The sequence below is a fragment of the Geotrypetes seraphini genome, chromosome 8 (assembly GCF_902459505.1).
Source record: "Geotrypetes seraphini chromosome 8, aGeoSer1.1, whole genome shotgun sequence".
NCBI classification, from domain to species: domain Eukaryota; kingdom Metazoa; phylum Chordata; class Amphibia; order Gymnophiona; family Dermophiidae; genus Geotrypetes; species Geotrypetes seraphini.
The window spans coordinates 55,265,583-55,292,799 of record NC_047091.1 but is presented as its reverse complement, the minus strand read 5'-3'; the positions used below and the strand labels follow the sequence as shown (position 1 = coordinate 55,292,799).

Genomic DNA, 27,217 nt, shown 5'->3' with positions numbered 1-27,217 from the left:
CAGCCAACAGACATAGGAAAAGCTCACATTTGAACTTTGTTTCCCCTCCAGTTAGAGGATGCAAACTCAAAAGCCACCATCAATAACTTTTCTCACATCAGGCAGCAATATGGGGTAAAGATCTAGAACAATTACTTACGCCTACTACTTATGGGGAATTCAGGAAACGTCTAAAAACATATCTGTTCCTGAAATATCTAGGCAGCTAACCCGTACTACTCTTTCTCCTCTGAAAGGAATGAAAATGACATCATATCCTCAATAACTGATCCCTTGAACTGTTAATCTCTAGCTTCCACCCTGTTAAGTTCAATCAATTTGTACCATCTTTTAATCTTTGTAAACCACATAGAACTTCACGGTCCTGCGATATATAAACTGTTATTATTATTATTATTTTTTAAAGTGGATTCTACCACCAAAGATATGTGGAGGAGTTGAGGTTTGGCAAAACCTGGAAGAGGAACCACAAAGAGTCCAACTTTTTAGGAGCCACTGGAATGGAGAAAGGGGTTTCGAGGTTCTTGTAGAAAGTCTCTCTCAAAATGTCATGGAGCGGGAGCTTCAGCAGGTCTTTAGGAGGTTGGTCATAATCTAAAGCCTCCAAGAACTGCTTACTATATGTAGAGTCCGCTTCCAGCGGAATGGAAAGGTCTTCAGACATTTGGCGAAGAAATTGAGAAAAAGAAATAGGTCCTTGAGGAGAATGCTGAGGTGAATCTGAACCAGAACAGTCCTCAGCATCAGTAGAGAGTGATTACTGCTCAGAGTCTCCAAATAAGTCTGAATCCTAGATGGAATGGGGATGGTGTTGAATACTCGGTGTCGAAACCTCGAGGTGCTTGGTCTTGTGAGAGGCCTTCCGGGACCACACCAGAGTCACAGAGATGGGCTGAGCACCTCGACCACATTTCTTGAATTCCGTCAGTGAGCTTGACATCGACAGGAACACCACCTCGGGTAAATTAAAAACAGTGGCCAAGGTGGACAAACATGCCCTGCTGGGCCTGAAACCGCAAGGGATAAAAAAAAGAATTTTTTTTTTTTTTACCAAAGGCAAGGTAAGGAAAAAGAAAGAAAAAAACAACACGAAAATGACTAAAAAAGTCACAAACGCGAGAGTGCAAGGCAAAAAAGCTTTTAACGGCCTTTGAAATGTCTTAGCTCTGCGGAAACTAAGAAACCGAGGGGCCATGCACCTATGTCGGGCGGGAAGGCACATGCGCGGTGCGGGCCATCGCAAACTTTCTGGAGACTTGAAGTGGCGATGCACTTTTAAAGTAGTCCAGGCCGAGGCTCTGTCGTTGGTGTCACCCTTGTGTGAGAATATGCTGCCTGCTTGTCCTGCAATAAAGAGCCGATGCTGGCACGAGCAGCAGGTTGGGGTTGCTGCTGTCATCATAAGCATGCGTGTGTCATCAACATGTCAACAACCGCGCATGCGCATACATGGTCCCGAGCTTGGGGAGGTTCTTGTATAGGTGGGGCGGAGCTGGAGGCAGAATGGGGCAGGACAAGGTGTCCTTGTTTTCCATAGAGAAAATCTGGCAACCCTATATAGGGACAGACTTAAAGATCTCATTATGTATACTGTACTTTAGAGGAAAGATTTGAGAGGGGAGATATGACAAAGATGTTTAAATACCTATGTGGCATAAATGCGCATGAGGCAAGTCTCTTTGTATTGAATGGAATGAGGGGACATAGGATTAAAGTGAAAGGGGAGAGGTTCAGAAGTAACCTCAGAAAATATTTTTTCACATAATGTGATGATTTTTTTTCCTTTTTACTGGATGTCTCAGACCATTGACATTCCAAGATATAAAGGAAAGATTAGAGAATACTTTATTGTCAGCCATTACAATACAGTATACCATTCATATGTATATGGCACTGCAATTCAAGAAAAAGAGAGAGAGACCTCTGAGTTAAAAAGAACAGGAAAGGCATGAAGAGCAAAAGAAAGCTCAGCCGAATTGCAAAGATTGAGTTTAAGAGGAGAAGAGCAGATAGACAAGAGACGCCTGAAGAGAGGGCATCCTCCTATTGTTAAGATATTAGATAAGAAAGCCAGAGATAACATAAGAACATAAGCAATGCCTCGTGTCCAGTAGTCCGCTCACGCAACGGCCCAACAGGTCCAGGACCTGTGCAGTAATCCTCTATCTATACCCCTCTATCCCCTTTTCCAACAGGAAATTGTCCAATCCTTTCTGGAACCCCAGTACCGTACTCTGCCCTATTACTCCCTCTGGAAGCGCATTCCAGGTGTCCACTACACATTGGGTGAAGAAAAACTTCCTAGTATTTGTTTTGAATCTGTCCTCTTTCAACTTTTCTGAATGCCCTCTTGTTCTTTTATTTTCCGAAAGTTTGAAGAATCTGTCCCTCTCCACTCTCTCTATGCCCTTCATGATCTTGTAAGTCTCTATCATATCCCCTCTCCAGGGAAAAGAGTCCCAGTTTCTCCAATCTCTCAGCGTATGAAAGATTTTCCATACCTTTTATCAAACGTGTCGCTCTCCTCTGAACCCTCTCGAGTATCGCCATATCCTTCTTAAGGTACGGCAACCAATATTGGACGCAGTACTCCAGATGCGAATGCACCATTGCCCGATACAACGGCAGGATAACTTCTTTCATTCTGGTTGTAATACCCTTCTTGATTATATCTAGCATTCTATTCGCTCTCTTAGCGGCCACTGCGCACTGTGCCGTCGGCTTCATTGTCATGTCTACTATTACCCCCAAGTCCCTTTCTTGGGTAATCTCATTCAATAACATCCCTCCCATCAAGAACTAGAGAACAATAGAGAATAGTGTTAGGAGATATTTCCAACATTGAAATTGGAGTATGAAAGGCATGATAAGGGTTCTAAGATTCAAATCAGGGAGATAGAGAAAAATTATTTTAAACATCAGAAGATCTATTTTTGAAAATAAATAAATCATTCATCCAATAGACAAAAATGAAGATCAAAAATATTAGTAAAGTCATCTAAGTACAACATATTGATCCTCAAATAGTAGGGAAAGTAGAAGTGATAGGGAACATAAGGAATGAATTAATGTCTAAATCATCAGGGTACAAACAATGCAATACAAAGTTATATAAGATAGGGATACAAATTATGTGCTTAATGAAATGAAATAATTCATTAAAAATGAATGTTAAAGATAAGTTAATGTAAGTATTTAATTGAATAATAATCAATGCAGCAGTAAAAAATAGACAGAGGTATTATTTGGAATCATGTTCAGCACAAATAATAATATTTCATCAAGTTTGGGGTTAAAAAACGGGAATCAATAGCATTAAAACAATATTAGTAAGAGAAACATTTCAATTATATGGAACAATTAATATGTCTTGATAGAAGAGAGGCAGGAGCAATTCATCTTTTGATTTATATTAAAAAGCCATATAGAGATCTAAATCAGAGAGAATCAAGAGGAAAAAAAATTCATTTTATATAAGAATTACAGTGGGAGAAAATGTTATGGAGCAAGATGCCAGGCAACTAGAGAAATAGATAAACTTAAAATTTCATAATATAGTTGTAAGCTAAATAATCAGTATCTATATCAAGGATAAATGATTTCAGAGCATAAGCTGGGAATAAGCAGTACATGTGATATAATTTATACATATAATTATAATATTGCCTGCAGGAGATAAGACATGAATATTAATATACTAATCAATAAGAAGAAAGTATGAATTATAAGCGCGGTCAGGATATGTGCAAAAATCATGTAAAGGGTAAATAAGTGTAAATCATCGCATATGGGATCAAAGAGACATAGGATTAAACAGGATAGGGAGAGATAGTGGAGATGCAATATTATAAACAGTGATATGACAGTTAATTAAAGAAATCAGAAAAAAAAGTATACAATTCATAGGGAATATGGGCGTAGGAATTAATATTATGATATCATGAAAACATTATAAGGCATAGTAAAGAAAAAGCACAAGGCTAATAGAGAAGGGAAGGTAGTAAATAAATACTTTATTATAAAAGTATAGTCAATTAGAAAACAAAAGTTCTAATAATAAATAGGATTAATATAAAAAGTTAATATTAATAACACTGTGTTAAAAATTCAATGAAACTCCATATTCTACAATTAAACACCAGTGGAAAGACGGATGGGTATATAGAGATGAAAGTAAAATACAGCAAGTACGGAAAAGAGACATCTAGAAACGGAGTGCGATATCTCAAACAAAAAGGAGTAAAAAAAAATTAAATAAGCAAATTAGGAAGTAAATATACAATTCATTAGAAATATGAGTGAGCAAGTAAGCAAACATCATAATAAAAACACTGCAAAGCATTATAAGAAACTATATGGAGAGAAATACAGAGAGACATAAAATAAGATCGTAATAGGAATTTAGCAAAACTCTATAGTCTACGATTAAACAGCCTGTGAAGGAAAGAAACGGACATGGAGCAAAAAGGGGAGAGACAGATGATAAAAGAAAGAAAACATTTATAAGTGCAATACGATAGCCTCCTAAATTTTCTTCAAATAAGAAGGAAAATAACAATTAATACATTAGGGAGTACGGAGAGACAAGAAAGGTGCACACGAAGGGAAGAGGAAAAGTATATAGTAAAAGACATTACGGATCACTAGCGATAATAAAAATAGGAAAAGTAAATTAAGCATTTCATTAATTAAAATCTATCAAGCATGTAAAAACCTAATGCAGGATAAAATCTTCTACAAGAAAATGGAGTCGTGGCAAGCGTGGGAAGGAGCCAGAGAGCAAGGGGAAGAGGAAAGCATTACAAAATGGAGTCAGGAACACGAGTGTGAACTATATGAAACTAGCAGTTTCAAAATACAACAAGAGCCAAGAACAAGGATGAAAGTTAATCATATATAAAAGTGAACTCTGTGAACTCGAAGAAGTAAAAAGTCAACATTCAGCATAGAGAAACCAGGTATTGTACTGCAGTCGATCCTGTTGTCAGCATCAGCCAGGAACTAGTGTGCGAGTGAGAGATAGTCAGGTTCCCATTCCCTGTGACTGAATTTGATCCAGATGCGCCTGCAGTAAGGCGGGGGAATCAAATACTTTGGTAGCGTTGTTAATGGTCACAATCATTTGTGCTGGGTATTGCAAGCCATATCGGGCATTCATAGATTTCAGCCTCGATCACATAGCCAGAAAGGATTTTCTTTTTCTAGCTGTAGTTTGAGCCAGATCAGGAACGATAAAAATCTTTCTTCCATCGATGATCAGTCCAGCATGCGCCCTAGCAATGGTGAGTATACACAGGGCTTGCTGAAAGCGGAGAAATTTGACAACAATCAGGCGCAGTGAAGATTGATTCTGGCTCAATCAGGAAGGCACCCAGTGGGAGCGTTCAATGTCCACTACAGTTTCAGGCTCTAATTGTAAGACTTTAGGCAACCATTTCTGTAGGAAGGCAGACATGTCAGATCCCTCAATTCCTTCCTTTAAACCAATGATGCGCAAATTATTTCGGCGACTGTGGTTGGCCAAATCCTCCAGGTCCTGTTCAAGTTTTTTAAAACGTGTGTCCATAAGGCTCTGAGATTGTGCTGCTTTCAGTGCTGCAGTGTCAGCATGTGCTTCAAGCTTTTCAATGCGAAGATGAAAGTTTGATAAAGAAGTGTTAATCTCAGCAAGATCATCCTTTAACTCCTTAGTGGTTTCGAAGTGTTTAGTTGTCAGTTCCCTGAGGGCACGAAGTTCATCTAATACAATATCACCTGCAGTAGTGGCTTTCTTTTCAGGTGATAATTTTTCAGGAGTCAGTGGATCCGGTTTGGTTCTTTTCAAACCATTTTACATGGTTTTGACGACGACATCTTCCTTTATCAGTTGTACAGAAAAAAAAAACTGTTTCTAGACAGATAAGTTTAGTCCAGCTTTGAAATTAGAGAGGCAAAGGAGGAAAACAGGGTTCAGGCTTCCATCTTGTCTAGAGCTCAGACACGCCCCCCAGTGTCACCATCTCAATCAGGATTCAATTTTACCAAACAAAGTACATGGAAAAGTTAACACTTAATCATCCTCTTCAGGAATTACTTCACCTACCCATACAGGGCATTCTTTCCAATGGACATATAGCAAAGCCTCCCATCAGGGTACAACCTGTCAGAGGAACTCTCTGTTTCTTCATCACTGTCTTCCAGCATAGTTTAGCAGAGCCTCTCATCAGTTTACAACCTGTCGGAGGAACTCTCTGCTTCTTTGACCACATGCTGTTGCAGAGCCTCCTATCAGCTTACAACCTTTTGGAGGAACTCTCTGCCTCTTCAACTACATGATGCTGCAGAGCCTACTATCAGTTTACAACCTATTGGAGGAACTCTCTGCTGCTTCACTTCCAATTGTATGCCATAGTGGAAGTAGTTGTTTTTTCTAAAGTCTTCTAAATTAAGAAAGTGGATGTCCACATCTAAACATCTTCTTCTGCTAAAGGGAACCATTCTGAATCATCCATTCCTTCCACGCCAAAACACTTTGGGAGGCGTTATTCTTCTTCATCCATGCTTGAGGATTCAGACATTCATTTTACATATGCTTCACTTTACATATGCTTTACCTTCTTACTCGTTGGCAGAGGGTTCTCCTGTGGAGGATTATCCTCATTCCACCTCTCACTTGAATTCTGCACCAGATAAGTAAGGACATTAACATTGTTCTGGAATCAGATTCCAAGTACACTAAGGAATACCTGGAGGACTTACAATTTACCCATCCTCCTAAGGACTTCCTTTAACTGCTCATGTATGGCATCCTTCAACACAACATATATTCCAGTGTTTAGGACCAGACCATCGTCTAACGTTTTGTTCTTCAGTTGAACCTCCTTTCGACATGATATGGCAAAAGCTACCAAGGGTATAAAGCTTTTCAGTCAAGATCCTCTCCGTCCCCACCTGTCCCCGTCAGGATCCTCTCCATCCACGCAAGAAATTGTTTCTAACCCTGCAACTGATATTGCTATCATGCAGGATCGACTGGGTTGTTTTTAGTCAAACTCCACTGTATCACCAATGTTAGCTTGCATTTTTCCTACAGGCATTCCATTGCCTCAATACTTTTTCTCCTATATCTTTCCTCCTGTTTCTCATAGCCCAGAGGTTTGGGAGTGGCTATTGGGGAGGTGGAGGCCACTACATCCTTTTTAGGATGTTTTTTCTCTCGATTTTTCAATGAACACCAGGGACTTATTTTCCTTTTTCTTCATCCACTAGCAACACACTTGTTCTACTTGCTAACTTCTGCTCCCCTATTCGATTGACAATTTATACTCTTTCAATCTTAAGGAATTAGTTTATTTTCTTTAGAACCCTGCATCTAGAACATATTCATATTTATCTATTCACTGAGGTTGTCCCCTGATCATCTGACTCGATCAGGATCTTATATCTCAAGGTTTGTTTTTAAAGATAGACCCAAGAGTGTTTTTTCATTACTTAGTAAAACCAGCACACTCTATTTACATTTAGCCATTTCTGGCTCAACATTTCTACTTTCCGCATGGAGTACATAGCTTTGCAGTCCATGTGATTCCCTTTGCAAGGCTCTCTGCAGTTCAGTGAGTTGTTTCCTCTTCACAGATTTCTAACTTTATTACAGCTGAGCTCATCGGCTTGCTCTTTGCTTTACAGTCTAGTTCTTTCAGATCTTCTAGTCCGTACGAACCTCCACATTCTAATAGGCTATCTTAGCTAGCCAAGCGGAGTTCAGTCCCTGTTTTAACTAACAAAAGCCTCGAACAGTTCGGAATTAGGCACTTCCTCACAGTTGTTTTTTCTCAAAGCTGTATTTTCCATTTCAAGTAGTGTGATTTTTTTTTCTGGCAAACACATCAGAAACAATTTTTTTTTCACCTTGACTGGACTTTAGATTCAGCGATTATCCATTTTTTTGTCTCTAAATGAAGAACTCCGCAAGTAGATTTCCTTGCGTCTTACTTCGCTGATCAGCTTCTCACAGCAAACTAAGGTGTCTCATTTCCTGGAAGTGGCCATTGTTCTCTTGTATTAGATGATCAAGTTTCAGAGGTCTACAGTCTTTCTCTTCTTTTCAGATGCTTGTTCAGTTCAAGCGGGAGATTGCTACCATGGTTCCAGTAGCTCCTTGGTGGTGTAGACAACCTTGTTTTTTCTACTTTTTCAATTTGGTTGATGTCAGTACCTCCGCTGATCTTTCCATATATTCTTAGGCAGAGTCAAATTTCGGTCTACATTCCAATCCTCAGTTCTACCTCCTGACAGATTTCTATTTTTCAGGCTGAATTCAACTGTTCTCCAGTTCTCTCAGCCTAGACGCTTGTTTTTTGCAGTGTTTCCATCATTGATGGACATCTTCTTTTCAGGAAGGTGTCTTATGCCTCATTAAAATCTGAAGTCATATCAGTATTTTTTTCTCTGATTTGAACTTCTTTCCTCCATTGGTCGGATTCTAGTCTCAAACTCACTTCTATTAGAGTTTGTTTTTAGTATTATTGCTGCCTTCATTGGTCAGTGGATGGTACATCCTTGCTTCCTAGATTTATGTAAAATCTTTTCAATAAGGAACCATTTTTCTTTTTTTTTTAATTCTTTATTCATTTTTAAACTTTCAACAAGCAAGTTATAATACAATCATATACACTTTAATATACACTTTTTAATCATACATATATTAAATCATTTTAAACCATTTTTAAACCATTTTTCAATGGTATGGGATCTCAATGTGGTCCCTGTTAACTTACGAAAGTTTACATTTGAATCAATGCCTTCCGTTTTCTTCCTTGAAAAGTTCTTTTTCTCATCTCTCTTGCACTCCTGGCAAACGAGTGAATGAACTTGAGCCATGAGTAACGAATCTACGGTTTACAGTGTTTCTTACATGGCAACATTATACGTCACACTTATTCAATGTTCTTATCACTACTTGTCACTGATTTCAAACTTCTTCTCATATATTATTGCTTTTTATTCCAATCACTCGATTGTACAACTTATATTTGTCAACTCTTATGCTCATCTAGGAGAATCTACTCTTCATATTATTGACTGTAATTGAGCAATAGCTGCTTATTTGCAGAAGACTATATCATATAGATCAACATTTTGTCTCTTTCGACATTAACAAGTTGGGGCAAGGAAAGGAGTAGTAAAGGAGGAAAAAGAAGTAACGGACAGATTAAACACGTTCTTCTAGTCGGTCTTCATGAAGGAGGACACATCCAATGTACCGGAACTGGAAAAATTCTTCAAGGGGGACCAAGAGGATAAATTATCGTGCATGGAGGTAAGCCTTGAAGACGTACTCAAACAGATAGATAAGCTAAAAACTGACAAATCTCCAGGCCCGGACGGAATCCACCCAAAAATACTAAAAGAACTTAGAGACGAAATAGCGGAGTTACTGCAGCAGATTTGCAACCTATCCTTGAAAACGGGGGTAATACCGGAGGACTGGAGGATAGCAAATGTTACACTTATCTTCAAGAAGGGATCCAGAGGCGACCCGGGGAATTATAGACCGGTCAGCTTAACCTCAGTTCCGGGGAAGATGGCTGAATCACTAATCAAGGATAGTATCAATGAGCATATAGAAAGAAATAAGCTGATGAGAACAAGCCAGCATGGTTTCTGTACTGGAAGATCTTGCCAAACGAACCTGCTTCACTTCTTCGAGGGGATAAGCGATCATTTGGACAAAGGTGACCCCATAGACATAGTATACCTGGACTTCCAGAAAGCCTTTGACAAAGTACCTCACGAGCGCCTACTAAGGAAACTGTTGAACCACGGGGTGGAAGGGGACATACACAGATGGATCAGAAACTGGCTTGCGAACAGGAAACAGAGGGTAGGAGTAAAGGGACACAATTCTGACTGGAAAGGGGTCACGAGTGGGGTCCCACAAGGGTCAGTGCTGGGACCACTGCTATTCAATATATTTATTAATGACCTGGAAACAGGGACAAAGTGTGAAGTTATAAAGTTTGCGGATGACACAAAACTCTCAGGTAAGGTTAGATCTGTAGAGGAATGTAAAGAACTTCAAAGGGACCTGAACAAACTGACTGAGTGGGCAAATAAATGGCAGATGAGCTTCAATGTAGAGAAATGTAAAGTTATGCACATAGGGAAAGGGAACCCGATGTACAACTACACAATGGGGGGGATGGTACTGGGGGAAGGCAACCTAGAAAAGGACATGGGGGTTTTGGTGGATAGAACAATGAAACCGGCGGCACAGTGCGCAGCGGCCTCAAAAAAGGCGAACAGAATGCTGGGCATCATCAAAAAAGGTATCACTACCAGAACCAAGGAAGTTATCCTCCTGCTGTATAGGGCGATGGTGCGACCGCATCTGGAGTACTGCGTTCAGTACTGGTCACCGTACCTTAAGAAGGATATGGCGATTCTCGAGAGGGTCCAGAGGAGAGCGACAAAAATGATAAAGGGCATGGAAAACCTCTCATATGCTGAGAGGCTGGAGAAGCTGGGGCTCTTTTCCCTGGAAAAGCGGAGACTTAGAGGGGATATGATAGAAACTTATAAGATCATGAAGGGTATAGTGAAGGTAGAGAGGGCCAGATTCTTCAGAATGGCGGGGGCAACAAAAACTAGAGGGCACTCAAAAAAATTGAAGGGAGATAGGTTCAGAACAAATGCTAGGAAGTTATTCTTCACACAGAGGGTGGTGGACACCTGGAATGCGCTTCCAGAGGAGGTGGTAGAGCAAAGTATGACTTTGGGGTTCAAAAGGGGATTGGACGAATTCCTGAGGGAAAAGGGGATCCAGGGTTACAACTAGAGGGTTACTATACAGTACAAAAGGCTGTAAAGTAATAGAGTAGTAGAGTAATAGATCACTACAGGTCATTGACCTGAGGGGCCGCAGCGGGAGCCGACTGCTGGGCATGATGGACCTATGGTCTGACTCGGCAGAGGCAATGCTTATGTGCTTATAATATTCAACAAGTTGCACGCATCTTATTTTGTTATATTTCGGCTGGGCTGTACTTCATCAGTCAAGTCTCAGCTCTTCAATGATTCCAGTTTGGCAGCTTCAGTATTTTTTTTCTCAATTTATTTTGATTCAGAATAGCTGAAGCCACTCTTATTTTCTCCTTGGTTCATTTCTTTCACTTTTCATTATTGTCTGGAACTTTTGTCCAGACACTATAGGCCTTTCGAGCTCTCAGGTTGTCCAATTTGATTTTCTACAAAGCCAACACTCCCACCATCTCATTCGGGTTTGCTTGGAGGTCACCCATATGTGAGAATATGCTGCCTGTTTGTCCTGGGATAAAGCACAGTTACTTACCATAACAGATGTTATCCAAGGACAGCAGGCAGATATTCTCACAACCCACCCACCTCCCCTGGTTGGCTTCTTAGCTGACTATCTAAATTGAGGAGACGTGCGCCCTGTGTTGGGCTGGAAGGCACTCACGCATGCGCGGTGCAGTTAGTTGCGAACTTTCTAAAGTTCTTCAAGCAAGAACGTTTGTGCAGCTCTCTGCATCGTGGCTCTGTGGATGACATCACCCATACATGAGAATATCCGCCTGCTGTCCCTGGATAACACCTGTTATGGTAAGTATCACCATACAAACTTTTTGAGCACAATCCAGCAATGACCAAACCCATCGTTTCCAATAATCTACAAAGACTCAATAAGAAGAGATAACCCAGCATGGTCTCCCAGGGATTTGTCAAAAAATCTGGTTCAAGCCATATGTTTTTGTCTGGTGTTAAAATGTGGAATAATTTGCCAGAATATCCATATCTTTGTTCTAATATTCAACAGTTCAGAAAAGTTTTGAAGACTTATTGCTTTGTAAGAGCTTTTTTGGAAAGTTAGATATTCGGGTGGGTGAGATCTATTACTTTGGAAGGAGGGAAGAGAATTTAATTTATGTTATATGTGTCTTGTTTGAATGATATTGTGGAAGTTTCATTGTAACCTGCTTTGGTTTAAATCAGGATATACTGTAAATGTGAAAAATAAATAAATATTCCAATCTCTTCCCATTAAAAGTTTGCATTTAGCATATTGCACCATACAAGTTATCGTAGTTGTCTGACGTAAACTGTAGAATTTTTACACATTAACCAACACTATCTCTTCCCAAACAAAGAGCATTCAAACAGATACCAGGGAAACCTGGTTCAAATCATGCTCTTAATCCTTATGATCTTCAGCAACTCACTTCCCCCTCCCCTCCACACACACTTTTACAAAAACGTAGCGTAGTTTGTAGTGGCAGTAACATCTCCCACGCTCATAGGAATTCTATGAGTGTTGGAACTGATACCACCATAGCCAGCGCTAAAAACCATGCTACGCTTTTGTAAAAGGGGGGGTTAATCCTCCATAGCATCAGATTTAAAAATTCAGATTGTAAAGCTGTTTAGAGAAATACCTATTATATCTAAATCAGCGGTCTCAAACTCATGGCCCCAGGTACTATTTTGAGGCCCTCGGTATGTTTATCATAATCACAAAAGTAAAATAAAAGTTTCTTGATCATTACAATAAATTACAATATTATTATTAAGACTTATCCAAAAAGAAAGATTTATAAACTATAAAGAGTTTTACCTCATGCAAAATTGTCATTTCTTTAATAAGACATTAACTATTTTTCTGAGGCCCTCCAAGTACTTACGAATCCAAAATGTGTCCCTGCAAAGGGTTTGAGTTGGAGACCAGTGGCCTATAGGAAGAGGAGATGCAAATGTTAACAACCTTAGCCAATAGGGAGAGGAGGAGATAGTGGATGCTGTGGATGACCATCGTGTTACTATGTTTCTATAACCTTAAAGTTCTATGACATCACAATTCAGGTGTAAAGAACCTTAGCCAATAGCAGTGGTCACAAACTAGTGGCCCGGGAGCCACATGTAGCCCGCCAGGTACTATTTTGAGGCCCTTGGTATGTTTATCATAATCACAAAAGTAAAATAAAACAGTTTCTTGATCATATATCTCTTTAGCTATAAATTACAATACAGTATTATTATTAAGACTTAGCCAAAAGGAAAGATTTATAAACTATAAAGAGTTTTACTTCATGCAGAATTGTCATTTCTTTAATAAGACATTAACTATTTTTTTCTGCGGCCCTCCAAGTACCTACAAATCCAAAATGTGGCCCTGCAAAGGGTTTGAGTTTGAGACCACTGATCTAAATGTAGTTCACCTTGATCTACTGCTGAAAAAGCTAAATCCAAATAACTAAAATATATTTTTTTAAATTCAGAATGATACTGGACAGATTAGGTGACCAGCTTCACTCAGGGCCAGATTCTCAAAACTTCACAGTACAAAGGTGAATCATTCTCAATAAAACACGCATGCAAATGAGGTCAGTAGAGAGTATCGAAGGTTCGCTAAATGTACATGAGATGAGTCACTGGTGATAGTGATTGGCACATTCGCAGAATACACCATGAAGGAGGCCTAAATGTGTGCATGTGCCAGGAAAATCAACGCAGTAAGCACCATACCATGTGCATGCCAGACCTATTGGATGAAGGGAGGGAAGATGCAATGTCGGCTTTGAACAAGTGCACATAAAACATGCTTTTTCAGCCCCCCAAACTACTATAATTCATGTAAATCTTGTAATTTGTTTTTAATGTCAAATTTTATCATGAACCACAGCCAGAAACACATAAGACATGGCTATAATACACAAGCTAAAGAAGCATGCTTTTGTCCACCCACACCCCCACTTTAAAAAAAAAAAAGACTATAATTTATGTGAATCTAATATAATAAAGCTCTAGCTGCGCATGCCCACTCCCATCTGCGTGCACCGGTTTTCCGTGAGCTGTAGGTCTCTTGCAGGTAGGAGTGTGCATGCGCGCCTAGCTGTGCCAGTGGCCTGCCTGCTCTCCACCTCGCGCAGTCCGGAGTTTATTTTAAAAGAACACGCCACGACGGCTCCTCCCACTAGCCACTCCTGCGTCGGAGAAGGCTTCCGACACAGGCGCGATCGTGAGAGAAGACACCCGGCATTCTCAAACCCAAAAATGTGTCAACGGGACCACGGGAAGGGAAGGGAAGGGGCAGCAAGGGACAAAGGGAGCCACGGCGCTATTCTGTCGGCTCCCACACACAACCTACTCCTCCCACGGCCCGGACAACGAAGTCCACAAATGCAGTGTGGCCAAACCAGCTCCCCGCGGCCCAGCAGAGGCCCCGCGCCAGAGTGCATAGGCAAACGATGCAGAAGCTAGCTCCCCCGGAGCCCAAATCCCAACAGCGCCAGACAGAAATAGATAAGGTAAAGGGGAAATGGGATCTTGAATATGGTTAGTTAAAAGCAGGACTGGATAGGGGGGGAGGTAAAAGCAAGGGAGAAGGGCTACTGCTGGACAGGGGGAGCAGGGAAAGGGTACTACTGGACGGGGGGAGGTAAAAGCAAGGGAGAAGGGCTACTGCTGGACAGGGGGAGCAGGGAAGGGGTGCCGCTGGACAGGGGGGAGAGAAAGAAAAGAAAAGCCTAAGTCTGCACATATATTCTAACACCCGTTAATCTAACGGGCTTAAACACTAGTTGTATATTAAATTTATATAAAATTTCATTAGCCAAGACAAAACACACACCACAAGATGCATTTTTCACAGTACTGGCACAGTACTGCCATCCCCGGATCAGTTGCTGATTTTTTTCTCAACAAAAGCTGATGCCGCACTTGGAGAATGACTCGGTGATGTTGAAGAATCCACCGGAATGCTTGTTTAAATATTGAAGAGACCATTTGCATGGCAGTGTCAGACTGCTAGGAAGCTTGCAAAAGACTGTGAAAAGACGTTCTGATAATCCACAGCTAAAATGCACGCATGCTAAACCGGCTGGAACCAGTTTAGCGACCACATTAAAGGCAACCTTAAGTTTTGAGAATCTGGCCCTCGGTGTCTGCTAAAATCCATGCAATGTGTATTTAGGAAGCAAAACAAGCAGGGAGTCTGAGAATATCCATGTTAGAATGGATCATGGCCTTTCTCCTCATTGTCATAGGTTGTCACAGTCAGGGCAGAGCAAACCCTGCATTCTTGGATGCCTTTCAGTGGCTTTATTTAACCAGGTTTCTCTTGCCATTTGCTTCTTTCAGATTTGGGTTTTAGTAATGGGGAAAAATGGAAGGAGCTTCGTAGATTCGCTCTGCAGACCTTGAGAAACTTTGGAATGGGGAAAAGGAGCATCGAGGAGCGGATTCAAGAGGAGATTCAGTTCCTCCTAAAAGAGTTGAGAAAAACCAACAGTATGTATTCTTTTATGCATTTATTCATGGCTTTCATTTAATTTTGCAACCTAGCTTTTACATACTGTTAGGGCTCCTTTTACTAAGCTGCAATAGCGTTTTTAGCACGCGTAGAATTTTAGTGTGCACTAAACCCGCGCTACGCGGCTAGAACTAATGCCAGCTCAATGCTGGCGTTAGCGTCTAGCACAAGCGCTAAAAACGCTATCGCAGCTTAGTTAAAGGAGCCCTTTGTTCTTAGTCAGGCTGAAGGACATCTCCATTATTTTATATAATCCACAGTGGTTGATGATAGATTTTATAATGTCCCTTATACTGACCTTCCTGTGAAATTTCTAAACCTATTTCAAATAATTTGTAATATTGTAGCACATGGGGTAATGGCCTAGTCCACAACTACTACTGGCCAAATTACACTGGTGTAAGCCCAGCCTCCTTTATCACCTACTGATAGTGTAGACTAATGCTGCCCGATTCACGATTTAAATCGATTCACCGATTCATTTCAGGTGAATTGGTTCGAATTGATTCAAAAACAAAAAATATCAGCCTCCCAATTCGGCGACTGACCCTCCCCCTTCGCTTCCTAAAGCAGGATCGGCAGCGCTGCCTCTTGCTGGCCAGCCGCTGCCGCTTCTACTTTTGAGGGCAAGTAGGGAGGGTTAGTCGGGAAGTGTTAGTGTCCGGCTTCCCTCCTGGCCTCCCAGCATCAATTTACCTAATTTCAGCAGCCTGCAAAGGATCGCTAGTGCTAGCGATCTTTGCAAGCTGCAATAGGTCTTTCAAGCTGTCACGGTCCCGCCCCTCCTCTGATGTCAGAGGAGAGGCAGGATCGCGACAGAGAGAAGACAGCTCGACAGAGACAGAAGGTTCACAACAAATCACTCAGACAACTCTGAAGGGAAGCAAGAAATGGAAGCCCAAGGAAGTTAGAAGATGAGCTTTCCAGTCTTCTGTACCGGCTGCAATATGTATGACTACCTCCCTTCGGGGATCCGAGCATACATTTGCAGTCGGTGCATGGAGCTGGATAACTTGAAACAGTAAATCCGGCTACTTGAGGAGACAGTGATGGAACTAAAAGAACTCCTCACCTTTGAAGACAGAATCCACGAATAGGAGAAGTTTCTAGTGGAGTTCAATGCAAACGGAGAGGTCAAGGAGCTAGAAAGATTCATCGAGGAAGGTCACCAGCAACATGTGGAGATCTCAGGGCTGGAGATCTGTACCCGAGCAACCCAGGAAGATGGCCTGGACGAGAGGAGAGAAGACACCCCTACAAATTCAGAAGAGACTGAAGCTGAGATAGGGGACGACTGTACACCAGGAGGAAGAGAAAGAACGCATTAAGACATCCCCCCACACAAAGAGCCGAAAACAACTTCAAGCGTATCGCAGGAGGAAGAAGATTGGCCCTACACCATGGACATGGATTTACGACCCCCAAGGAACCCCCAAATAAAGAAGATGTGGATCATCGTAGGAGGCTCCATTATACGTCATGTGGACAGCCACACCGCAGGAGGGAGAGAGGATAGAATCGTCACCTGCCTGCCTGGAGCAAGAGTGAAGGATGTGGCCAACAGGATCTCCAGGATCATAGACAGCGCAGGTGGGAGAGGACACTGCTGTGCTTATCCACGTGGGAACCAACGATGTGACCGGACGGAAGTATGACAGGGAAGAGATGAAGGGACAGCTCCGCTCACTCGGAAGAAAACTGAAGATCAGGGAGGTGAAGGTGGCTTTCTCCGAGATCCTCCCGGTACCAAGAGCGGATGGAAAGAGACAAGGGGAATTGCAAGCGATCAATGCCTGGATGAGACAATGGTGCGAAGAGGAAGGCTTTGACTTCGTGCGCAACTGGACGGAGTTCTGGGGACAAAGCAAGTACTACAGAAAGGACGGACTACACCTCAATAAGGAAGGAGCAAGAGTATTGGCAGGCAACATGAAGAAGGCCATCAAGAAGGCTTTAAACTAAAGGACAGGGGAAAGCTGACAGTCAACCACCAGTCGATGGCCCGGGAGACAGGATGCCCCGAAGAAGGAACTACGGACAACTACTCAGACGCAGGAGGGGACGACCACAAAGCAAATAAGGGAGACAATGCAGGAGCAGAAAAGGATACCGTGAAAGAAACAATAGAGACTGCTAAGCTTAGAAAGTCCAAGAAGGTAACACAAAGGGAACTCAATTGTATGTATACGAATGCTAGAAATCTGAGAAACAAAATGGGAGAATTAGAGACAATAGCAAGACTCGATGAACTGGAAATCATTGGCATAACAGAAACATGGTGGAATGATGAAAACAAATGGGACACAGTACTACAGGGATACAAACTATACAGAAGAGATAGAGTGGGGCAGAAAGGTGGAGGTATTGCCCTATATGTTCAGGAAGGAGAAGAATCTGTCACAGAGGCTATGACGGAAAGGAAAGAGAAGCTGGAGTCCCTCTGGATCAAGATTCCTAGACACAATGGCGCAGACACAAAAATTGGCCTTTATTATCGACCCCCCAGGACAAACGGAGGAGACAGACTCAGAAATGATAGAGGAAATTAAACAAGAATGTAAGACAGGTAATGTAATAATCATGGGAGACTTCAATTTCCCGGGGATAGACTGGAACCTTTGAACCTCGAACTGCGACAAGGAGGCCAAGTTCCAGGAAGCGCTAGGGGACTGCTTCCTGGAACAAATGGTGGGAGAGCCGACGAGAGGAAATGCCATTAAGGACCAAGTCCAAGGTAGCATTACAGGACCGACGAAAGAAGTAGAAGTCACAGTCCCACTGGGGACGAACGATCAACTTTGATAGTGGAATATCAGTGGACATAATATACTTGGACTTCCAGAAAGCATTTGACAAGGTTCCACATGAAAGACTTCTCAGGAAACTACAAATCCATGGAATAGAGGGAGATATACTAAGATGGATAGGCAAATGGCTGGAAAACAGAAAGCAGAGAGTGGGCATATATGGGAAGTTCTCATACTGGGAGAAAGTGACTAGCAGTGTACTCCAGGGCTCAGTACTTGGGCCCATCTTAATTAATATTTTCATCAATGACCTAGAAGAAGGAACATCCAGTGAGATCATCAAGTTTGCAGATGACACAAAGCTATGCCGGGCAATCAGATCGCAGAAGGATAGCGAGTAACTCCAGAGTGACTTGTGTCAGTTAGAGAAATGGACAGAGAAATGACAGATGAAGTTTAATGTGGAAAAGTGCAAAGTAATGCATTTAGGCAGAAAGAACAAGGAACACGAGTATAAAATGTCAGGTGCAACTCTGGATAAGAGCGAACAAGAAAAGGACACAATTCGCAGCAGCGGCAAAGAAAGCAAATAAAATGTTAGGCATGATAAAGAAAGGAATCACGAGTAGATCGGAGAAAGTTATAATGCCACTTTATAGAGCAATGGTCAGACCACACTTGGAATATTTGTCCAACATAGAGAGTTGCATGGGGAAAGAAATCCCACCCATCCCCACCCGTCCCCGCCAGGATCCTCTCCGTCCCCACCCGTCCCTGTCAGGATCCTCTCCATCCCCACCCATCCCCGTCAGGATCCTCTCCGTCCCCACCCATCCCCGTAAGAAATTACCTCCATCCCCGCCCGTCCCCATAAAAAGCAGCAATTACTTCTGACAGGATCATCAATTCCACAGTTTCTTTTGTGTTTGCGCTGCTGTTTTCCTTGTGGAATCTCTTTGGTGGAACCCTTTTTTTGTTTTCTGTTCAGGTAATTAACTTATAAACCCCCTCTTTTACTAAGGCTGACGTGTCCATTATATTATATGGACGAACCCTGCTTCCAAAGCCTTCCATCTCCGTGGGAGTCCCGTTGGCTAGAGGGGGGTTCCCGTGGGAGTCCCATTGGTTAGGGGGGGATAACCGTGGGAATCCCGTGGACCCACGGGATTCACATGATTCCCGTTCCCGTGCAGACCTCTAGTCCAACATTGGTCTCCCAACTTAAAAAAGGACATAAAACTGCTAGAGAGGGTGCAGAGACGAGCAACAAAGCTAATAAAAGGTATAGAGAACTTGGAATATGAGGAACGACTTAAGAGACTGGGATTGTTCTCCCTTGAGAAAAGGAGACTGCGAGGGGATATGATCGAGACTTTCAAAATACTGAAAGGAATCGACAAAATAGAGCAGGAAAAAAAATTATTTACAATGTCCAATGTGACACGGACAAGAGACATGGACTGAAACTGAGGGGGGACAAGTCCAGGACAAATATCAGGAAGTTCTGCTTCATGCAGCGGGTGGTGGACACCTGGAATGCTCTCCTGGAGGAGGTTGTTGTGGAATCCACCGTTCTAGGATTCAAAAGCAAACTAGATGCACATCTCCTTACGGGTGACTAGAATTACAAATATATTAGGCAGTAATATGTTACTTTTCTAAGGTTGTATTATCTATATCAAAAACGACAAGTAACCTTAGATAATTACAATTTGATCCCACTTTAAGACCTCAGCGGTGCAGGCTGTGTGTAGATTTCATTCACAGTTTCATTAGCACCAGTTTCATCGATCTTTTTAGTTTTATATATATATATATATTCTTTTATAACTTTATATTTGTATTATTTCTAAATACTCATCTCTTTCATGAAGCATAGCAGTATTCAGAAAAGAGAAAGTCCCCTTCTTTCTTTTGTGTCAAATAAAATCTCTAGGAGTCTCTTTTTTCTTTTGAAAGGCTCTATTTTTTATCTGTCCCAATTTGTATGCAAGTAAGTTCATCACAAAAGTAAAATTCCCCTTCATATTCCAATGAAACATAACACTGGCAAGTTTGGGATAGCCTATTCCTCTATCCACACACCTATCCTCTTGGATAGACTAGTACCCCCTTCATGAATTAGGTTTACCGGGCTATTTCCTTGTTCACTCCCAGACACCTATCCCCATTCTTTGGAAATCCTTTGGCCAGTTAAGTTCTGGACATTCCTACCTCAAGGAAGCTCATTACATTACATTACATTACATTACATTACATTACTGGCTTATATTCCGCCTGTACCTTTCAGTTCTAAGCGGATTACATCAGAACGATAACGACATTTCCAGGAAGAGAAATACAAATTACAATTAAGGCGTAAGGTCTAAAGCAATTTTGATGAGTAGATTCTAAGAGGGGGAGAGAGGGGAAAAGGAAGGGATTAGGACGTTTGGGTGAATTTCTTGAATAGTAGGGTCTTGATTTCTTTGCGGAAAGCCTTGAGGTCAGTTGATGCTGTCAGTAGGTTGGTGATGGAGGGGTCCAATTTAGCTGCATGTGTTGCAAGTAAGTTGTCATACATCTTTTTGCGTTTAGTTCCTTTAAAAGGGGGGAAGGAGAAAGGGGATTGGGTTCTCCTCTGTCTGGTTGAGAGGTTCCTGTTTAGACGGTTGTTTAGGTGGGTGGGTGCCGTTCCGTTTAAGGTTTTGAATAACATACAGTATAGTTTAAATTGGATGCGGGCTTGTATTGGAAGCCAGTGTATTGGAAGCTCACTCCCACATGATGGGATATACACCCCATCACAACAAATTTCCAATGATTGAACAAAAAGTTTAAGGTGTTGATATTCAAAGCCATTCAAATGGCCAGAATAGATTTTTGACAAGTTTAAATCACTTCTTTGGGGCTACTCAGGCATTTTTAAACATAGAAACATAGAGTATGACGGCAGAAATGGGCCAGCGGCCCAACAAGTCTGCCCACTCCAGATCCCTCCTACCCACTTAAACAATACGAACCCTCCTCCCTGGGATATCCATCTTTAGGCATAACTCTGTGGTGCCCCCACCTGTTTGTCCCATCGACTCTTGAAGTCGAGCACGCTACTGGCCTCGACTACCTGGCGTGGAAGATCATTCCATCGATCAATCACCCGTTCGGTGAAGAAGTATTTCCTGGTGTCACCATGAAATCTTCCCCCCTTAAGTTTTAGCGGATGCCCTCTTGTCGCTGTGGGACCCTTTAGAAAAAAAATTTCTTCCTCCACATCAATGCGACGCGTGATGTATTTGAATGTTTCTATCATGTCCCCCCTTTCTCTACGCTCTTCGAGATTTCTTCTTCCACATCAATGCGACCCGTGATGTATTTGAATGTTTCTATCATGTCCCCCCTTTCTCTACGCTCCTCGAGAAAATATAAGCGCAGTCTGGTCAGACGTTCTCCATATGGGATGTCTTTAAGTCCTGAGACCATTCTAGTGGCCATTCTCTGGATCGACTCCATTCTCTTCACATCCTTTTGATAATGTGGCCTCCAAAATTGGACACAGTACTCCAGGTGAGGTCTCACCATGGCTCTGTATAACGGTAGCATGACTTCAGGCTTTCGGCTAATGAAGCTTCTTCTGATGCAACCCAGCATTTGGCTAGCCTTTGCTGAAGCTTTCTCCACCTGATTAGCAGCTTTCATATCTTCCCGGATGAGAACTCCCAGGTCTCTTTCTGCCATAGTTCTAGTTAAGTTTTCACCATTCAAGGTGTATGTTCTGCTTGGATTTCCGCTGCATTAAAGTTTAATTGCCAAGTACTGGACCATTGTTCCAATAAAAGCAGGTCCTGCTCCATAGTGCTGGGCCTGGTTGCGCTGTCAGGTTCTGTTGCCCTGCCTACAATGTTGCATAGATTAGCGTCATCGGCAAATAATGTAATTTTGCCTCGAAGTCTCTTAGTTAGATCTCCTACAAAGATATTGAATAGCATCGAGCCCAAGAACGAACCCTGTGGCACTCCGCTGGTCACTTTTGACGTTTTTGAGGGAATACCGTTTACCATTACTCTCTGAAGTCTGCCGCTTAGCCAGTCCTGTACCAAAGCTGTCAGTGTTTCTCCTAGTCCCAATGATTTCATCTTGTTCAGCAACCTACGGTGTGGAACACTATCAAAAGCCTTGCTAAAGTCCAAATACACAATGTCCAGAGACTCACCCCTATCCAGTTTTTTTGTTACCCAGTCAAAGAAACTTATCAGGTTGGATTGACAAGACCTTCCCTTTGTAAAGCCATGCTGGTGGGGGATCTCTTAATCTTTCATCGTCCATATACGTGTCCAATCTGTTCTTAATCAACTTTTCCACTATTGATGTGAGACTCACCGGTCTATAGTTTTCAGCCTCTGACCTGCATCCCTTTTGTGGAATGGGATAACTTTGGCAGTTTTCCAGTCTTGGGGAACTTTTACCTTGCTAAGGGAAAGATTGAATAGCCCGGCTAACAGCTCTGCCAGGACATCACTCAATTCTCAAAGTACTCTAGGGTGTAGATCAGGGGTGTCCAACCTTTTGGCTAACCTGGGCCGAATTGTCTGAAAAAAAATGTTTCTGAGGCTGCACAAACACTGCAGCAAGACAGAGGAGGGAGTTGGCAAGACGGTAAACACCCAGGAGCAGCAGAAGAAAACACTACATCGCCCTCGACCGGGGCTGCACATAATACTTCACTGGGCCGCATGCAGCCCTCGGGCCACAGGTTGGACACCCCTGGTGTAGATTGTCCGGGCCCATAGCTTTGTTTACTTTTAATTTTGATAGCTCTTGGTAGACTTCGCTCGCAGTAAATTCCATATCCCAGAATGTGTCCTCCGAACTTCCCTTTGTAGCTGAGGACCGGAACCTGGCGCTTCGCAGGTGAAGACTGAGCAGAAGTAGTTATTGAGTATTTCTGCTTTGTCTGCATCCGAGTCTGTAAAGTTTCCGTCAGATTTCTTTAGGCGCTTGATACCGCTAGTGTTCTTCTTCCTGTCGCTAACGTATTTAAAAAAGGATTTCTCCCCTTTCTTTACCTGCCTAGCTATGTTTTCTTAACTGGTTAGTGCCACTGAAAATGACTGGTTAGCATCTAAAGCACAACCAGCTATTTTAAGAGGCAGATTTGGTACTTGACCCTCCACCCCCACCCACCCCTGCCAAGGTAGGCCGCCGGACCCCCAACCCCAGTCCAGTCAGAACCCCCCAGACCAGCCGGAACCCTCCCTTGCCTAGTCCACCCGAACCCCATCTCCAGCCACCCGAACCCCCCACATACCTTTTGTAGTTGGCCAGCCAAAGGGACTCTTCCAGCCTCCGGCCGGCAGGCCCACCTTCACCAAAATGGCGGACCTTCCCCTTCCTGGTGCATCGTGGGATGCAGCAGGAAGGGGCCTAATGCCCTTCCCATAGGGTATAGTGGCAGGTTCAGGCAGGAGGGATTGGGCATCCCTCCTGCCATGATATTTGTGGGGGACGGAAACAGTTCCACGATTCTCTAACCAGCACTTATGACAGACGCCGGTTAGAGAATCGTGGTTTTAGGCGAAGGACTGGTCCCTCCCTTGCCTAAAAGATCTTGTTCTGGGCGTATAGAACTTGGGCAAATATTTTTTCAGGACTACGGAGTCTGTGGTGGTCTGGGTGATTAAACACCCGAACGTACAAGTAGGTCATTCTCGAAAAAAAAAACACATTTTGGACATTTTTTTCAAGAATGGACATTTCCCTGCTGCCTACTTTGAGCGCCTAGGGCCTTAGGCAAAAAAGGGACTTAGACTTTTTTTTTTATTATGCCCCTCCACATGTTTATCTCTGTGTAATGTAAATATTATTGTAACTGGATATCTTAGAAAATATGTTAGGAATTTTAGACTGTTTTTAAATTTGACATACACTGTATGTCTTCCTGTATATAACTCGCTACGAACTCCACTTGGCAAAGATTTGGCGAGATATAAGATTACATATAACATACTCAATTGCAGAGAGAGATAGAGTGGAAGTCCTGGAGGGGGGTAAGGAGGGGGCAGACAGGTGTTTAGAGGGTAGGAGAGGGTATTTGATAGAAAGGGGCAAAATGAAGCAGAATAGGATTTAGTGGGCCTGCAGAAAATTAGGTGAGACTATAGAGCAGTGTTTTTCAACCGAGATGTTGCCTGGTGTGCCGTACGGTGCAGACACTGATTAGGCCTCAGGCCGGGTCCCGCACGCGCTCCCATGAGACTCCCCCAGTCCCCGCTGCTGTTCAGTTTCGATCTTCTGCTCTGACGCAACCGGAAACAGGAAGTTGCAGCAGAGCAGAAGATTGAACACTGAGCAGCCGCGCGTGCGCGGCTCTTTGGGAAAGCGTGCATGTCGCCGAAAAACAAAACCTACAAACTAAGGTGAGGCGAAGGGAGAGAGCTGGCTAAACAGTAGGATCGATTGGGCAGGCGAGTGGTGGCTGCGGGGACCGTGCGATCGCTCGTGTTCCCGGCTCAAATTGGAAGGAGGGAGTGAAAGGGAAAAGGATTCTGGGCCAAGGGGATGAAGACGGAAAGAAAAACCCACAGCAGGAAAGAAAGGGAAGGACAGGCAGGTGAGCCAGATGCTAGAAGCAGGGGGGGGGGGAAGAAAGAGGGAAAAAAGCTAGATGGGGTTGAAAAGAAGAGACACACTGGTATGGAAGAGGAAGATAGGGGAAATCTGGACACAGGAAGGTAACAGAAAGAGGGGAAATTATGTGCAAGGGGCATAGGGACAGAGACATAAAGGGGACATGCCATGGGGATGGTATATGGACACAGGGGGGGGGCAATGACAGATACATAGGGGAGATATTAGAAATGGAGAAAATAGGAGCACAGAAGCGAGATGGTTGTGGGGATGGGACAGGGACCGAGCTCGCAGGCTCCAGTGGCTTGCACAAATTACATTGTAACGTGCCATGAAAATAAGAGGGAGGAAGGTAGATAGATAAGCCACGTGAGAGGAGCTGAAGGGTAGTAGAAAGGAACAGATGGTAAAGGAGGGAGGGATAGGTGGTGGTGGAAAGGAATAGGACAGACATTGAAGGAGGGTGGAGAGGAACAGACCCCGAAGGGAAATGTGGAAGATAGAGTGGGAAGAAGACAGATGCCAGACTATGGGGGAGCGGAGGGAAGAAGATGGGTGCTAGACCAATTGGGGGGGGGGTGAAGGGAGAGGCACAGTAACAGCAAATGGAAGACGTAGAGAGAAGACACACAGTGGATGGAAGGAATTGAATGAGAAGATGTGGAAAGCAGAAACCAGACAACAAAGGTAGAAAAAAAAATTATATTTATTTATTTATTTTTTGCTTTAGGATAAAATAGTATATTAGTTGTGTTGATAAAAATTTATAAACAAAGCCCTGCCAGCTGAACATCTCTTTCTCTAGTTCAGCAGCAGGAACTTTGATTTATAAGAAAGGAATAAGCTAAATATTACAGTACTAAGGCTTATATGGATGCAGCGGGGACGGTGACGGGGCGGTGAATGGGATGGCAGTGGCGGTGACGGGGCGGTGAAAGGGATGGCGGTGACGGTGACGGGGCGGTGAAGGGAACGGCTGTTGACGAAGAGCTACGTGTGTGTCTTTCTTCGATTCCAGCCAGAATATCAGCTTTGTGTTCAGCCAAACAGGCCCAGGTTTCGCACTGAATAAAGTATTTTATAATTTTTCACTATTCTGTTTACTTAATATTTCATAATAAAGTAATTATAAAATACTTTCTTTGTGTTTATTTGATTCCTATTCAAGAGAATTACTTTATATATAGTCAATATAGGCACAGAGTTAAATTTTTTAACATTTTCTAATGGTGGTGTGCCTCGTGATTTTTTTCATGAAACAAGTGTGCCTTTGCCCAAAAAAGGTTGAAAAACACTGCTATAGAGGTAGCAAGTTATAGGAAAAGTGAAGCCCAACTAAGCACAAAGATGCCAACCAGCAGCACAATGCATCAACTAGCACTCCAAGGGTAAAAGAGACATCTTCTCAGCTATTCAGTTGCTATTTATTGAGATGTACTTTTGGGCATGTCACCATCCACATACCCAACGTTTATAGAATATGTCCCACATGCTTAGATAATGGACCTGTCCAGCACATGACCATTCTCTTCTCTAAACATGTTCCCATTCAGAGCATCAATGTGGTAGCCAGGAAATATTTTCTTTCCTGCTATCCAAGCAACCTTTTTAGATCTTAACCGACCCTCAGTGGCACCACTCAGGACTCAAACCTTTCATTGTCCTGAGCCTTACGTGTCAGCTCGTCACTGGGTCTAATAATCTTTTTCATAGAGCTAAATATTTTCCTTATACTTTTTAACTTTTTGTTCTTTTATATTTTTATAATTTATAATTTTATACTTAGCTTAAAACTGTGGCTAAGTCCTCTTGGCTCGAGATGTCAGCATTTATAAGAGATGTCAAAGCCGACATGTTTCGCCTAAATAGCTTTTTCAAGGCTTCATCCCTGTGGCTCTAGCTCAGCTGGGTTCTGCTGCCTCTCTGAAGCTAGGTTTCCAGTTCTACTTCCTCATGGCTTGGCAACCTGTCTTTGCTAGAGCTACAGGGATGAAGCCTTGAAAAAGCTATTTAGGCGAAACATGTCGGCTTTGACATCCCTTATAAATGCTGACATCTCGAGCCAAGAGGACTTAGCCACAGTTTTAAGCTAAGTATAAAATTATAAATTATAAAAATATAAAAGAACAAAAAGTTAAAAAGTATAAGGAAAATATTTAGCTCTATGAAAAAGATTATTAGACCCTGACGAGCTGACACGTAAGGCTCAGGACAATGAAAGGTTTGAGTCCTGAGTGGTGCCACTGAGGGTCGGTTAAGATCTAAAAAGGTTGCTTGGATAGCAGGAAAGAAAATATTTCCTGGCTATCACATTGATGTATGAAGGAAGCACCTACAGTTAATTATAGTGCTTTTGTTTGACCCATTCAGAGCATGACATTTAATTGACATGCTGTGTATGCACATACCTGTTGAGGGGGCCCTGACATTGATTGATTGTGTGTGTGTGTGAATGATGTGTAACTTATATAGAATTAAGGAAATTTCCTCGCATCTCCCCAAGTGTTGCTTGCATTGAACTTTGAAACCAACTGAGGAGCTGAGGAGACTGCTGCGTTTGGAC

At 42.5% G+C, this 27,217-nt stretch overlaps 1 protein-coding gene across 1 annotated transcript in view; it reads left to right on the top strand.

The window, feature by feature from the left end:
- Window positions 1-27,217, top strand: part of LOC117364878 (cytochrome P450 2F2-like) — a 142,022-nt gene that overhangs the window by 38,853 nt on the left and 75,952 nt on the right. The window contains exon 4 of the mRNA XM_033954603.1: window positions 15,133-15,282. Within this exon, the coding sequence (XP_033810494.1) occupies window positions 15,133-15,282 (150 nt within the window). The remainder of the gene's footprint in view (window positions 1-15,132; window positions 15,283-27,217) is intronic.